This window comes from Anabrus simplex, chromosome 1, assembly GCF_040414725.1.
Source record: "Anabrus simplex isolate iqAnaSimp1 chromosome 1, ASM4041472v1, whole genome shotgun sequence".
NCBI lineage: Eukaryota > Metazoa > Arthropoda > Insecta > Orthoptera > Tettigoniidae > Anabrus > Anabrus simplex.
The window spans coordinates 1,577,368,225-1,577,385,583 of NC_090265.1; the positions used below are offsets into that span (position 1 = coordinate 1,577,368,225).

The 17,359-nt window shown below is 39.4% G+C and overlaps 1 protein-coding gene across 1 annotated transcript in view; it reads right to left on the reverse strand.

Annotated features, from left to right (window-relative positions):
- Window positions 1–17,359, reverse strand: part of LOC136858552 (ATP-binding cassette sub-family F member 1) — a 133,043-nt gene that overhangs the window by 27,921 nt on the left and 87,763 nt on the right. Inside the window, exons 6-8 of the mRNA XM_067138171.2 lie at window positions 7,203–7,440; window positions 6,926–7,100; window positions 6,647–6,825 (exon numbers count right to left, since the gene is read on the reverse strand). Coding sequence (XP_066994272.2) covers window positions 6,647–6,825; window positions 6,926–7,100; window positions 7,203–7,440 — 592 coding nt within the window. The remainder of the gene's footprint in view (window positions 1–6,646; window positions 6,826–6,925; window positions 7,101–7,202; window positions 7,441–17,359) is intronic.

Here is a 17,359-nt window from a genome sequence, read left to right on the forward strand (position 1 = left end):
AATGACTGGTTTAGATCATACCTGAATAAACGATCCCAGTTTGTTGAAATTACACATTGTAACAGTAAAGGGCATAATGAGACATATCACTCTCAGGTAAAAAGCATAGACTTAGGTATTCCGCAGGGTAGTATTTTGGGGCCTGTTCTTTTCTTGATCTATGTGAATGATCTTCCTCACAATAATCAAGTAGAAACAGCAGTTCTGTATGCTGATGATACAAACATAATTATTAATAATCCTGACCCTATGTCTATAGAAACTACAGCAAATACAGTCCTGTCTAGGTTAGAATCATGGTTCAGGAAAAACATTGAACTTATGCAAATGCAATTGAAAATACGTTGACCACAAAATTTTTAGGTGTCCATATAGATGAAAAATTATAATAATGTTATTTGTTTTACGTCCCACTAACTACTTTTTAAGGTCTTCGGAGACGCCGAGGTGCCGGAATTTAGTCCCGCAGGAGTTCTTTTACGTGCCAGTAAATCTACCGACACGGGGCTGTCGTATTTGAGCACCTTCAAATACCACCGGACTGAGCCAGGATCGAACCTGCCAAGTTGGGGTTAGAAGGCCAGCGCCTTAACCGTCTGAGCCACTCAGCCCGGCGGAGATGAAAAATTAAGATGGGATTGTCATATTAAAAAAATAGGGAAAATCTCTGAGTTCTGTTTGTTTTGCCTTAAGGATTTTGTCTAATAGTTGTAGTGAAGAATATGTTAGAATAGCATATTTTGGATATTTCCATTCAGTCATCACTTATGCTATTGGTCTCTGGGGCTGCTACAAATCAAATCTTGATGTTATTTTTCGAATACAGAAACGAGCTATCAGAATTATATTGAGACGTAACAGGTTAGATCATTGCGGACCATTATTTAAGAGACTAAGGATACTCCCAGTACCAAGTATATACATCATGCAATGCATTCCACACATGAAAAAAAATATTGATCACTTCAGAAAGAATTTTGACAATCACAATTACCAGACGCGAACAAGAAATAATATTTTTATCGAGCACAAGAGTAAAACCATTGCCTTGAGAAATGTAGACTCTGTTGGAATCAGATTGTATAATAAGCTTCCAAATACGATTAAAGATATTAGTCCCATCAGTTCATTTACCACAGCTTTAAAAAATCTCCTGCTGAGTAGCTGCTTCTACAGTACAGAAGAATACATGATGAAGTGCTGGTAATGATGCTACTACTTATTAACTTGTAATCTAGTATATAGCCTTAAAAATATGTTAATGTCATATTGACTATGTTCACATTATTAACACCACACCAATATATTTTTATTTTGTCTTGTAAATATTGGTTATTAAATTTATTTTAAAAAATTAAGATGTGCTGTCCTAACATTGAGGTATGTGGTGTTTCTGTTTTTCTTCTTTTTCAAAATGTTCATTGTTGTGCATATATTACTGTTAGTATTAGGAAATCACTTGACAACTCCTATACCGTTGGCATATTTCAAAATATGTAATTGTACAGTCTGTGGAAGCTAAATAAATGAATGAATGAATTAATGAATAATTTGTAATGAGAAAACACTGCTGAGGATGTCCTAAAACAGGATGAAACATGTCCTGTATTAATATATAACTTAATGTAGAAAAATAATGTGATTATACATATTATATATCCACCATGTACCAAAAGAAAATTTATAACTTGTAACCTACCACTTAGCTGAACAGCTTGTTTCTTTTCCCCCAAGTCTTCCCAGCCCAAACTTCTCAACATTTTCAGAATGCTACTCTTTAGTCGGAAATCACCCAGAGTAAATCAAACTGCTTTCCTTTGGATATTTTCCAGTTCTCGAATCAAATAATCCTGGTGAAGGCCCCATAACCTGGAACAATACCCTAGCTGGGGTCTTACCAGTGACTTATATGTCCTCTCCTATACATCCTTACTACAACACCTAAATACCCTCATAACCATGTGCAAAGATTTTTATCCTCTATTTACAATCACATTTATGTGATTACCCCAATGAAGATCTTTCCTTACATTAACACCTAGGTACTTTCAGTGATTCCTGTAAGGAACTTTCACCCCATCAATGCAGTAATTAGAACTGAGAGGACTTTTCCTATTAGTGAAACTCACAACCTGACTTTTAACCGCGTTTTTCATCATACCATTGCCTGCTGTCCATCTCACAACATTGTCGAGGTCATTCTGCAGTTGCTCACAATCTTGTAACTTATTTATTACTCTATACAGTATAATATTATGTGCAAAAAAGCCTCATCTCTGAGTCCAGTTCTTTACTCATATCATTTACATACAATAGGAAAACAAAGGTCCAATAATACTGTCTTGAGGAATTCCCCTCTTAATGATTACAGGATCAGGCAATACTTCACCTATTCTAATAATCTGAGTCGCTCTTTTGTTTAGTCCAACTGCACTCATTTTTGCCAGTAGTCTCCCTTGATCTACGCTATCAAATGTGTTAGATAGGTCAATCGCGACAAAGTCCATTTGACCTCCTGAATCCAAGATGTATGCTATATCTTGCTAGAATCCTACAAGTTGAGCTTCAGTGGAATAACCTTTCCTAAACATGTCTAATATAATCAGAATTAATACTTTCCCAAAGCTTACATGTAACACAAGTCAGACTGACTGGCCTGTAATTTTTGGCTTTATGTTTATCACCCTTTCCTTTATATACAGGGGCTGCTATAGCAACTCTCCACTCATTTAATATAGCTCCTTCATGCAAACAGTAATCAAATAAGTACTTCAGATATCGTCCCTGCTCTGGCAAACTAACGAATCTGCAAATTGTCAAAAGGTTAGGAGAGCTGAAAGAAGTTGTGATTACTCATGTCAAATCAATTTTTATATTTAATTATTGGTTTTGTGTGTTAGGCATAGAGAACGAGCTGCAGATGTGAGACTTTGTGAGAGGGTAGACAATATATAAATAACAAAATCTAGACCAGAACTTCAGAACTACAGATTCCTTAGTTTGTCAGTTTCGCTAGTTTGCCAGAGTGGGGACGATATGGTACCAGTCCCAACCCATTGCCCATAGTAATGTCCCTATGGGTATCACAACCTAATTTGGTGATGAAAACCAACTTAAATGATGGAAATGTAAACATGAGCCACCATCAGTACTACTTTCTAACAATGGATGATACAGATTTATATATTACTAGCTGATGTACCCGTGCTTCGCTACGGGATTCTCAGAAAGACTGACTTGGTGGTTTTCCTAACTGAATTCAACATAGGTCATTACAAAAACATCAGTAGGAATGTAGCGATTGAAAGCAATGTTATCATATAAAATACTCGATCAAATGAAAAACCGCACACTTTTTCACTTTCAACGAACAGTACTACGGTGCCGACCTAAGAGTCCAAAGTTCCAGAGATGGATTAACCAGGTCGCAGACTGCCGTGAACACTCCTCTGTCATTATTCCGTTAAATATGCACACTACTCATTCCAATCAGTGCCTCAGTGTAGGGATTGAATTGCTCAAATACTATGATGAACCAGTGTGTTACGTACCAGATATATCAGGAAATGTATGAACCAGAGGAATGGCATGCTAAAGAAGAAAGTTATCTTACTCCCCAGCTACTTCCCACCAATATACAGGCAGGCTGTTTACAGTCGGTACGACCAGGCGAGTTGCCCGTGTGGATAGGGGCGCGCAGCTGTGAGCTTGCATCCGGGAGATAGTGGATTCGAACCGCACTGCTGGCAACCCTGAAACCCTGAATATGGTATCCCGTGGTTTCCCATTTTCACACCAGGCTGTACCTTAAAGCCAAGGCCGCTTCCTTCACACCACTATTCATTACCTATCCCATCGTCGCCATAAGACCTACCTGTGTCGGTGCGACGTCAAACAAATTAAAAAAACCTCGGTACGCTGCAGTAATCCTATCTGTCGGGGATGAGAGGAAACAGAAGACAAAAAGCACATCACAACAAACAATGGTCAATGTAATGTTATTGTTGATAAAGTTTATGAGCTTTCTATATTGCAGGCCTTCACATTAGTTTTCTTTCGACTCTGTGATATTAGGGTGTCCTACAAAATTATTTATATCGTAGACTGTAGTTCCTTATTCTCAGACTTTACATACCGATTTTCACTAAATACTGTTCACCCATTTTCTCGTGACTCGGCGATGATATGGACTTAGTAACAAAAATCCAAATTCATGAATATCTCTGATTATATGCGGTACGGTAACAATGTATAAGACATAAGTGATCAGAAATTTAATAACTTCTTACATAACTACTACTAACTTACGACATAACTAAAGTTATGTTAGTTATGTAGTATTTATCGATATGATCACTAATAACATAAATAACTTATTTGAGAATTACATTTCAGGCCTTCCCCTAAACTACCCTTTCACTCAATGTGAATAAAATAATTTGTAGCCTAGATTGCAGTGGTTCATCACCCGACTTTACATTCCGATTTTCATTAAATTCTCTTCAGCCGTTTTCTCGTGATGCGTGTACAGACAGACAGACAGACAGACAGACAGACAGACAGACAGACAGACAGACAGACAGACATTATGGAAAAGTAAAAAATGCATTTCCTTTTTACTGTGGACATGACAGACACAGAAATACCATTCATTTCAAATTCTGAGCAATGTACAGGCAAAACACTTATTTTATATATATAGATTACATTTCAGGCCTTCCTCTAAACTACCATTTCACTCACTGTGAATAACATTATTGATAGCCTAGGTTATAGCGACCTATTACCCGACTTTGCATACCAATTTTCGTGAAGATACGACCACTAATAAAATAAATATTTGACAATTACATTTTAGGCCTTCCCCTAAACTACCATTTTTCTAACCGTGTATAGCCTATATTGTAGCGACTTATTTCCCATCTTTGTCTAGCGATTTTCATTAGGACATGGCCACTAATAACAAATATTTGAGAATTAAATTTCAGGCTTTCCCCTAAACTACCATTTCACTCAGCGTGATTAAAATAATTTATAGCCTAGATTGTAGCGGTTCATCACCCGACTTTACATTCCGATTTTCATTAAATTCTCTTCAACCGTTTTTTCGTGATGCGTGTACATACATACAGACAGACAGACAGACAGACAGACAGAAATTACGAAAAAGTAAAAAATGCATTTTCTTGGTACTGAGGACATGACCGATACAGAAATACCATTCTTTTCAAATTCTGAGCAATGTACAGACAAAACTCTTATTTTATATATATAGATGTCAGATAATTTCAAAGAAAGTAAGCTTAATTCCATACAAAAAGGAGTATCCTATTTTAGCAAGTCAGTTTGCAGCGAGCGCGCTTTCCAGATGACCTCAAGGTCACGAATAACCGTAATTTCTAAAGTTTTGATGATATTTCTTTTATCTTTCCAATTTGACTGGATTTGTGACGCGCAGAACTGAATATAATGCATTCGAGAACTTTTAAGAATCGATACTTATATTCGAAACCATGTTTTCGAGCTCAACATAACCTTTAAAAGTCGATGTAGGCCTAATTTGCGCGGTACGAGATTTCCAGAAACTGCCTACGAACTGCATACCGGAGACCAAATTACAATGAAAGATTAAGAAATGAAGGGATTTCGCCATCATTTTGGGAGCTTTTGTATCTAACGTGCTTTATTTTATTAGATGAGAGAATTAAAAAGCTACTTGTGGTCGATTGTCGTTTGGCTTGGCGTTATTAGATTTTTCGAAGAGTTTGGCTAGCCTAATCAAAGTTGCTGAACTGAAAGAAGTTTTCACGGGAAACTGACGAAGATTCCCCTGTAAAATTGAATATAAAGTATCGAGATTTTGAACTCTCGTACCGGTAATTAATGCGGTTTCGCGGTCTAACATGCCTGCCTCTCATCCAGAGGGCCCGGGTTCGATTGCGACCAGGTCAGGCAATTTTATCTGGATATACGTCTGGTTCCAGGTCCACTCAGCCTACGTGATTACCTTTAGTTGTGGAGCTATCTAATGGTGAGATGGCGACCCCGATCTACAGAGCCAGGAATATCGGCCGAGAGGATTCGTCGCACTGACCATGCGCCCTCGTAATCTGCAGGCCTTCGGGCTGAGCAGCGGTCGCTTGGCAGGCAAAGTCCCAATGGGGCTGTAGTTTGGTTTGGTTTAGGAGTTTTTGTAAGATTATAATTATACATATTTCATTTTTGTGATGTTTAGCCAAATTGTTGATGGTTTTCATTCAATCCCGGATTTTCCGTTTTCCCGTGTTGTACGTTTTATTTTTATGGTCCCTCGAAAAACGGAGAATCGAGGTTTCACTGTACAGAGGTAAACAGATTCAGCACAGAACAAATATGTTCTCTCTAGATTTAGATACATTATTAGGTAAAATAAATAAGAGAAATTTACAGGTGTCAACTCTTCAAGGCAATTGAGTAAAAAGTTACTTGATCTATACCAACAGATGAGAAATCATCAACATCATCATCATCATCATCATCATCATCATCATCATCATCATCATCATCATCATCATCATCATCATCTGCAGTTTCCAGCTGTTGGCCAGGTCTGCTTGGATGAGAAATCAAATATGCAAATAAAATAAGAAATGAACACAATACTTACAAGGCGGTAATTCTTTCTAACTTCACCTTCTAGAGGTGTTAAATCACTAGTCAGAAGCTTCAGGAATGTGGACTTGCCAACACCATTTGGCCCAACGATAGCAACCCGAGAACTCAAGTCTATTCCAAAATCACATTTTTTGAATAGAGGCTTCTGATCAGGATATGCAAATGTCACATCTGAAATCAAGAACAAAGATCACGATATGATTCATTAGTGAAACGATACATGTACACAGGATACAAAAGTATGTAAAGCTAGAAGACAAGAAGTACTCACTGTGTAATCCAAGAATTGGAGGTTGCAGAGGTGGAGGGTCCGGGAATGAGAATTTCACTATGTAATCTCGAGGTTTCTGCAGTAGCTCTGTAGGTGCATTGTCATCTTCATTCTTTTGAACTTTAGTTCTATTTTTTTCCTGTTTCCTTGTCAAAACTTCTTTCTGCTTCTTTTCCTGTAAGAAAGAAAAGAAGGTAAATTTAAATGGTTAAATTCGAATTTTAATGTATTCGATATAATGAAATATACAATCAGAACTACAAAAAATGTTACTTACAGCTGCTTTCTTTGACTGGCCATGAGCTTTCATCTCTTTGATTCGCTTCTCCTGCTTTTCATATTCTTTTATCATCTCTTTACGTTTCTGGACAAACATTTTCTTGAACATACTATAGTTGCCTTTATAATAATATAGTTTCTGTTGATCAAGATGGATAATCTCATTGCATACATTATCTAAGAAACTCTGGTCATGAGAGACAATCAACAGAGTTTTCTTCCATCCTTGTAAATAGCTGTAAAAAATAAAGACTTACAGAATGCTCTTTACTATTAATTAATGGCCTTTAGAGTTAAGGTACAAACTACAATGCTGTTCATAAATATCAAACATCATGAGGCAGATGTGATGGTCATCCAATTATCCCAGGATAATATGTTTTTAACAATTCTCTTTCATATACTGGTATAGAAGATGTGTACAATAACTCAAGAGTGTTTCTGAAATTAAAACATCTTGTGTGCAAGCGCGACCTCCAATTTGAAAGTGATAGGTATGCCGTGAAGTGTTGTGTTTTACTGGTGCTACTTTAGTCTATGATGTTGAAGGAAGGACACTGGAGGCTTTGTCAAAAACCCAACTGGATGCTTTTGAAATGTGAATGTATCACAGAATGTTCAAGACCCCAAGCGTAGACCATGTCGCTAATGTGGAGGTTCTCCGTCATACCAGGAGATCATGTAAAGTCTTAAACCTTGCAAAATGCGGCCTATTTCGGTCATATCTTTCAAAATGACAAACAAAGGCTGATACAATTCATCAAAGAAGGCAAAATGGAAGGGGAAAGTCAACGTGGGCAGGTAAGATTATCCTGGGTGCGGAACCCTCGACAATGGTTTGACATCCAATATACAGCAACTCTGATGTAGGAAACAAAATAGCTAAAATTACATCACAAGGGCTGCCATCCCTACGCGAGTAGTAGTAGTAGTAGTAGTAGTAGTAGTAGTAGTAGTAGTAGTAGTAGTAGTAGTAGTAAAGTGTGTCTGCCTTAGGCTTGAACATTGAACTGGGTAACATTTTAATAATATTCTGCAAAACGGACATTCATGTATCACTCACAAAGGGCCAAAGTTCAAGAACATCTGCTGACAAAAGTAAAGCTGCACCAGTTGTTTGATCATGTCTCGTGTCAATTGATGACACATCTGGTGATTTGGCAAGTTGATGTGTTTATCCCGTAAGTAGGCACAAGTGCTTTTCATTACATGCAACCTGTGATATATGGCTTGGAAGTTGGGCTGAAAGTCCTAGTATGTCAGTGATATAATGAGCACTCAAAGTAATGGCACATGTATGTACTAGTGATTTACAGTCACGTCCAATAACATCCTACACTACAGTGCTGACAAACACTGATGACGTGCTGCAGAAGATACTAGATAATTGCAGATGGGTGATAGCTTCGCCTTGACCAACATGTAGGATGGAGATAGCCATTTGTCAATGATGCACAAACACAGAACAATAGCCAATGTCAGTGAAATATGTGATGAACTGCAGATGAAGGGTAGCTTCACCTTGTGCACTGTTGGAGCGGAGACTGGCTGTATGTCAATAATGCACAACTGCAAGAGCTACTCACTAATATTCTTTATATGGCAATTCTAGCATTTGGCAAATTGGAACATCTAGAACATTTGCTTCATGTTGTATGTCTTTCATCAAGCCATTCTCTCTACATTATGCAGTCTTGATTACATCACATTCTTAAAAAAAATTTAAAAATAAAAAAATCAGTTTCACAAAACTGACCATATGCCTGTTCTGCGCACTGACATGCCATCAAAAATACCCTGAAATGGACTACAGGTAAAGAGTATGGTCAGTCTAATCTGAAACCATGAGATATTTAACAAATATCACTCTCTTTATGTGATGTAACATTTTACTGCTTGGTGGACCTTCAGGCACTATTGAGTAGGATCTTGTTAGCACCTTTTTTTGAAGGGATGAGCACGTAGAGGTCCATGGCACCCTCTTGTCCTTGGGGTGGGAGCTGCCCCTAAAGGCAGAAGAGCCAATGGATGGCCAAAGGCACAGGATCAGGAAGGCAAGGGAAAACCACCTGATTATTATCCCATGAGCGCATCATGCAGAGTCAAGAAATGAATATTGGTATGCTGTGCGACCCGAGTAGCGATCAGCGTCAGTTTGGGTCTGGGCCGACGATGTGTAATGTGCGACCGGACGTGCAGAGGTGAACGATCAGGCCTCGCACGGTAAATCTGCTACTGATCGACCAAATGCAGACCAAATTTACAAAGGTAAAGCAATAGCTACATGGAATGCGAGGGTTAGTTCAGACGGGAAAACTTCGCACTGTAGAAAGAGAACTAAAGAAACATCAAATCGACATTTGTGTGGACTGTCAGAAACTCACTGGAAAGGACATGGGCATTTTGAAACAGACGACCATGTAATATACATCGCCGGGGCAAATGATACAGGTCAGAATGGCGTCGCGTTTCTTGTTGATAAGCGGATATACCAATATGTTGAGGAATACAGACCTATCAATGAAAGAATACTGAACCTCACTCTCAACACCAAATCATATAAACTACACCTGATCCAAGTATATCTACCCACCATCGCTGCAGACGACCAAGAGATCGAAGACTTTTATGCAGACATGGAAGATACTATAGCATCACTTAAACTAAGAGGTATTACCATCATATTGGGAGACTTCAATGCAAGAGTAGGAACCACTTCAATGGACAACCACCTGCAAGAAACTGTGGGACAGTATGGCTGGGTGCACGTAATGAGTGAAGTAATTGATTGATACAGTTTGCAACCAACAACAGTCTCTCCATTATGAATATCATGTTTAAACACCACAAATGTTGTCTCTTTACGTGGACCTCCCTGAATGGGCATTTTAAGAACCAAATTGATTACCAAAAGGATTGTCGTGTCATGCCACTACACCCTTACGAAGGGTTGGTCCAAAAGAGAGAGTATTTACGCTGTAGTATGTTAAAAAGTAATTTCCACAGCCTTAACTATACTACAGACTGAAACACATGTACAAAGTGGATTAATTTTTCTTTTTTTAAAATCTCAAATTCTCAGCTTTTCGGACGCTTGCTGATTCAGGATTTTGCCAACTGTCATATACAAAGTCACTATATTACTAGACTGACAAACCATGACAATGTTATCACATGCTGTGTAGTCCATGAAGATTATGATGTTTTCCTCGCCTATTACCTCATGTCAATCATCTGCTTCCACTATGTTTTCACTTGTGGGCTCTATTTGTATCTAGCCCTGTGACCTTGTTTAGTTATCTTTAAATCATAAGAAACTGAGTCTAACCATCCTAGTCTTGGTCTCCCTCTACGCCTCTTACCCTCCATAATGGAGTCCATTATTTTTCTGTGTAATCTACCCTCCTCCATTTGCCTCACATGACCCCAACACCAAAGCTGGTTTAAGCTTACAGCTTCATCCATCGAGTTCAATCCTAACTTGGCCTTTATCTCCTCATTTTGAGTACCCTCCTTTCATTATTCCCACCTGCTTGTACCTGCAATCATTCTCGCTACTTTCATGTCTGCTACTTCTAGCTTATGAATAAGATATCCAGAGGACACCCAGCTTTCACTCCTATAAAGCAAACTTGGTCTGAAAACTGACCGATGTAAAGATAGTTTCGTCCGGGAGCTGACTTCCTTCTTACAGAATCCTGCTGATTGCAAATGTGAGCTCACTGCATTAGCTTTACAGCGCTTCAATTCAATCTCTCTTACTATATTACCATCCACTGAGCTCGATAGCTGCAGTCGCTTAAGTGAGGCCAGTATCCAGTAATCGGGACATAGTGGGTTCAAACCCCACTGTCCTGAAGATGGTTTTCCGTGGTTTCCCATTTTCATACCAGGCAAATGCTGGGGCTGTACCTTAATTAAGGCCACGGCCGATTCCTTCCCATTCCTATACCATCGTCGCCACAAGACATATCTGTGTCGGTGAGACATAATGAAAAAAAAAAAAAATTACCATCCTGGGAGAACACACATCCAAAATACTTGAACCTGTTCCAGCTTTGTATCCCCAACCTGACATTCAATTCTCTTGGATTTCTTACCTACTGACAACAATTTAGTCTCATTTTTTATTTGCTATAGGGGCTGCCTAGGCGGTAAAGGCGTGCTCGGTTCACTCGGAAGGACGTGGGTTTGAATCCCCGCCAGGAAGTCGTAAAATTTAAGAAACGAGATTTCCACTTCCGGAGGTGCACATGGCCCTGAGGTCCACTCAGCCTACACCAAAAATGAGTACCAGGTTAATTCCTGGGGGCAAAGGCGGCCGAGCATAGAGCTAACCACCCAACACCATCAAGTGCCGAGGTTACGGATAGTAGAAGCCTTTACCTTCCACCCCTCCAAGGGCCTTCATGGCTTGTACAGAGATTGCTTTTTTTAATTTGCTATTGGCTTTACATCGCACCGACACAGATATTGTCTTATGGCGACGATGGGACAGGAAAGGGTTAGGAGTGGGAGGGAAGCAGCCATGGCTTTAATTAAGGTACAGCCCCAGCATTAATTTAGTCTCAGAAAGGCTAATTTTCAAATTAAGTTCTGTAAAATTGTCAGGAATATCTATTTTCAAACCTCCTTACCAAGTAAATTGTAATTTATCGGGGATAGGAACAGAATTTACGATAGTGTGAATTCCCATCACCACAACCTGTTGCCGGTAAAACATTATCAAGAATACCACTATCGTCTTCATCCCGACTGATATTTTCATAATCATTAAGTTCAGCAGAATTCTCACTTCTACTAAGTAAATCATTATCATAAAATGATTCTCTTTCAATATCATTTAGCAAAGAACACAAAACATACTGTAAACAAACAACGGCTAGCATCATTCTTTTGTCTCTAGTTCAGACATGCAAGGAGGATGACTACAGTACTTAGAGCAGCACTACTGCAAAGAGAATATCTTTGCAATTCCAATGACATGCAACAGATGGCATTTGCATTCATTTTCAGCTACAGTAAAAGCAATTAAGGCAAAGCTACACAAGCGGGAGTACGTATTCGGACTGACACCATGCGTCAGTAATGGGGAGCCCGAGTACGTACCCAGGGAGACAGCGAAGGAGTTAAGACCAATTTTTAGTTCTTTTTCCGGGTTGAACCGTGTTGTTGTTTCCTGTACATTCCGTACAGTTTGCCAACGTTGCAGTATTCTTTGACAAGACAACTAAATAACCCTACTCGATCTGAGGTAATCAGTCTCGTTAAATGAAATAGGTAAATCACTATTACCTTCATTCAGTTCAATGGCCTCCTTTGCTGCAGAATTTATTGATAAGGAAGCAACAGATTCAACAGCTTCTCCTACAACTTGTGTATTTCTGAATTCTGGCAGGAGGTGCTGGAAGATTCATGAGTGAGCAGAAAAGTTGTGCTGCACTGAGACCTTTGCCAATAGCATAGAAGATGGCATAGAAGAGTCCAACTATCCTCATACATACTGTTCTTGCATTCCTTTGAAGTAAAAAATGGCTTTCTGCCTTTACAGTTAGTGCAAATAATTACAATTCTTACTGAAAGTCCACTTCTTGCTGAAATATCTTCCTCTACAGTTACTTGCCCACCACAAAGGTTACAACATAAAAAATCAGTCAAAACTTGACTAAAAATGTTCATATCAAGTAAAACAAAGTAAATCATAACTATTACTCTCTGAAGTTTCTTCTAATGATCCCAGTTCTTCAAAATGTTTTCCTAAACTGATTCACTTGCACTGATAGGGGGCATATCTGTCTTCTTGTCTGGTGTCACATTTTGACAATCTGTTTCTACACTGTTGGCAGATTCTACCTCATGTGAACCACATGGTCTTGTGCTTTTAGTATGCTGGTTGCCACAAAACTTACATTTCCTAAATAGACTAGCACTTCTAGGCATATTTATACTTTTTTGTTTATCAAAATAAGTGCAATCAAACTATATAGAAGAACTTCCAGAGACACTAATTCACACAAAATTCAATTTTCTTCACACAAAAACAAGCATAGGGGCATAAGAGTAACAAAAATTGAGTGCTGAGTATTCTCTATCGATAGGTAAAAACAGCAGCCTTCTACGTGCAGTAGATTCCGAGATATTCGTAAATAAAGATATGCATGTCCAAAATCAACCAACCTGACAGATACGCAAGCAATGTTATAAACTTAAAAATAAAATACTTCTAGCAGTCACACAAGAGATAAATTATATTCATGAAACACTAAATAATAATGTAGGGCATATTTAGTAAAATGTTAAAACATTTCACATTTTTGCCTTTCAAACTCCCCTTATACAGAATTTTGTGCAATGTATAATGTGAGTATGGTTCATGGTGTGGGTTATGGTAATCACGTTCTAGTTCGTGAACCATGGGCAACGGCTGAGTGGCCTAGTAAGTGGTCCTGAGAGTCGCGATATCAGTTGCTACGGAATGGGAGTGGGCATCTCGGACATATTCTGAGTCAGGGCCTTCCTTGTGCTCAGGCGCCCAGGGCTATACAATCCACCGGTGGTCCCTAACCCGTTAGGGGACAGATCCTCACTTGGACTATGTGTAAGTAGGGCAGCATCTTGCTTCATGAATTTACCGAGCTCAAAACACTTTAAGCAAGCCTAGGACCTATGGGAGTAATGGAGTCCCACTCCCATTTGACAGGCGAGGGACTCCTTGGAAACAACTTGGCGAACGAAATGGAATTCGATGGGGAGCTATCAATATTAATGGGGCTTACGGAAGAAAAAGTAGAACTGGCTAAGTCAGCAAAGAGGATGCATCTGGCTGTGCTAGGAGTAAGTGATATTCGGTTAAGGGGAGATAAAGAGGAAGAGCTAGGAGATTATAAAGTATACTTGACGGGTGTTGAAAAGGGAAGGGCGGAGTGTGGGGTAGGGCTGTTCATCAGGTATACTATTGCACGCAACGTAGTTTCTGTTAGGCACGTAAACAAGCGAATGATGAGGGTAGATTTGGCAATTGGAGGAATTAGGATGAGAACTGTCTCAGTGTATTCACCATGTGAGAGTGCAGATGAGGATGAAATTGACAAGTTTCATGAAGCATTGAGTGACATCGTAGTCGGGATCAACAGCAAGGATAGGGTACTGCTAATGGGCGATTTCAATGCGAGAGTTGGAAATAGAACTGAAGGACACGAAAGCGTGATTGGTAAATGTGGGGAAGACATGGAAGCTAATGGGAATGGGAAGCGGACTTCTGTGCTAATATAGGTTTGGTAGTTACGAATACATTCTTCAAGCATAAGGCTATTCACCGCTATGCATGGAAGGCTAGGGGTACGAGATCTATAATAGACTATATCTTAACCGACTTCGAATTCAGGAAATTTGTTAGGAATGTACGGGTCTTTCAGCGATTTTTCGATGAAACAGACCACTATCCGATCTGTAGTGAACTAAGTATCTCTAGGTCTAGGATAGAGAAAGTGAAATCTGTCTAAAGGAATAAGGACAAAAAATCTCCAGGATGAGGAAATTAGGCAAAGTACACGGATATACCGTATTAACACGAATAATCCCCGCACATTAAAAAAAAAAATTGGGGTGCGGGTTTTATTTGCGTCAAGCTCGAATCTAGTGGGAAATATCATTGCTATTAAATACGATTTTGTTTATCAGTATAGTACTGACAACCCTACATATACATTAGTAAACAAGACTTTATATTTTAATGTTAATGATTATAAAAAGTCTGGATAATGATGCATCATGGCTTTATTTATTATTTTTCTGGAAATAGGAAATTAGGGAATTGGAGTCTTTCCAGTGTAATCGTCTGTTTCACTTTTCGCGGCTCTACTTCAAATGACAGGGTGGCTGCTGCCTCAGCCAGAAGCATGCTATAAATGGTTCCCGTCTGAACGACCTGTCAACAGGTGATGACAGCACTTCCCGTCTGTCATGCAGCTAGCCGGCCTTTACCCTCCAGGCCGTGCTGGTTAGAATGTCAAAGCGTCTGGAAATGGTGGAATGCACCTATCTTGCATGGGCTGTAGTGTCATTCTTCTGTGTGCGTCAGCTGAAGTGAATCACGTGTTTGAGATGGCAACTAAAGGTACACGCTATAGGTCTTTCACGGCCAAAGAAAAGCTGCAGATTATAAAAGACGCAGAAGAAATTAGAAATCTTGCAGCAGGAAGAAAATACAACATGGACGAGAGCTGTATTCGTAACTGCTGAAAAAATAAATTACGGCTTCAGCAAACTAGTAGTAATCGCCGGGCATTTCGTGGACAGAAAGCAAAGGTTCCTGAGACTGAAGCAAGATTATGTGCGTATATTGACGAAAAGAGACAATTCGGATGTGCCGTTACAAGTGAAATGTGCCAAATTAAAACCCAGTTGATTGCAAACGAACTAGGTGTTACGGGATTCAAAGCTAGCCGTGGATGGCTTTTACGATTTTATGTTCGTCACGGCTATAGTTTTTGAAGAAAAACTACCATCGCGCAGCGTCTTCCAACAGATTATGAAGATAAAATTCTGAATTTTCACAAATATGTGATCAATTTACGCAAGAAAACTTTATATACTTTCACAAATAAGCAACGCGGACCAGACACCAATATTCTGCGAAATGCCACTCGATTGTGCTGTAAACAAAAAAGGTGCGTCCAACGTCATGGTTAGAACTGGCGGGAATGAGAAGCAAAGATGTACAGTTATGCTTTGTGTAAACTCAGATGGAAGAATACTGCCCCCATACAGCATATTTAAATGAAAAACTATTAAAAAATAAACGTGAAAGGCGTTATCATAAAAGCACAACCCAAACGGTAGATGGATAATAGCCTAACAGCAGACTGGGTGTAGCATGTTTGGCAACAGCTCCCTGGAGCATTACTAGATCTCAGAAGTATGTTCAGTTTAGATAGTTTTCGCGGGCACACCACTCAAGAAGTTTACAATGTTTTGACAAGGAGTAGAACGGACTTGTTAATAATTCCAGAAAGTCTAACATACATTCTCCAACCACTGATGTGTGCATTAACCAGACTTTTAAGGCGGCAGTGAAACAACTGTACACACGTTGGATGGCAGACGAAGAGCAAGAATTTACTCCTACTGGTAAAATCAAGCATGCAGAAGTGAGGCAGATTAGCGAATGGATAAAACATACTTGGGATTCCATTCCTCTGCAACTGGTGGAGAAGAGTTTCAAGATATGCGGGATCTCTAATTCACTGGATGGAACCGATGACGATGTACGATGTACTGTGGAAGAACGATGATTGTGACGACGAGGAAGACTGCAATTCTGCCAGTGATGACGAATGCTAAGAAGATTACAGGTAAGGGAACATTAATGTACAGTATCTTTATTTCATTTATATTGTGTATTTCCGTGCAATTTTAAGATACACAATTACAATGCGGTTTTTCTATTGCAGGATGCCGGAAACTGCTGCTACAATCGAAGTATGATATTATGTTTTTTATTTAAAATGTGAATCCTGCACTTCGCTAACTTATGTACTACTAGCTGATGTACCCGTGCTTTGCTACGGGATTCTCAGAAAAACTGACCTTGTGGTTTTTCTAACTGAAGTCAACATAGGTCATTACAAAAATGTCAGTAGGAAAGCAGCGATTAAAAGCAATGTTATCATATAAAATACTCGATCAGATGAAAAACTGCACATTTTCTCACTTTTAATGAACAGTACAATGGTGCCAATCTAACAGTCCAAAGATCCAGAGCTGGACTGACCAGGCCGCAGACGGCCGTGAACACTGCTCTGCCATTATACCGCTAAATGTGCACACTGCTCCATTCCAAAAAGTGCCCCAGAGTAGGGACTGAATAACTCGAAAGCTATGATGAACCAGTGTGTTATCATCATCATCATCATCATCATCATCATCATCATCATGTTTTCCACTCCAGTTGCCCGGGTGTGGTTTACGAGCACTCTCCACTTCTGTCTGTCCATGTACCACTCTTCTCTCAAGACGACATCCCAGCTGATTCCTCTTGTTCCTGTGTCCTCTTTCACTTGGTCCAACCACCTCTTCCTAGGTCTTCCTACCGGTCGTTTTCCGGCCACGACTGTGTGTAGCCATTGTTTTGCTGTCCTTCCATCGTCCATTCGT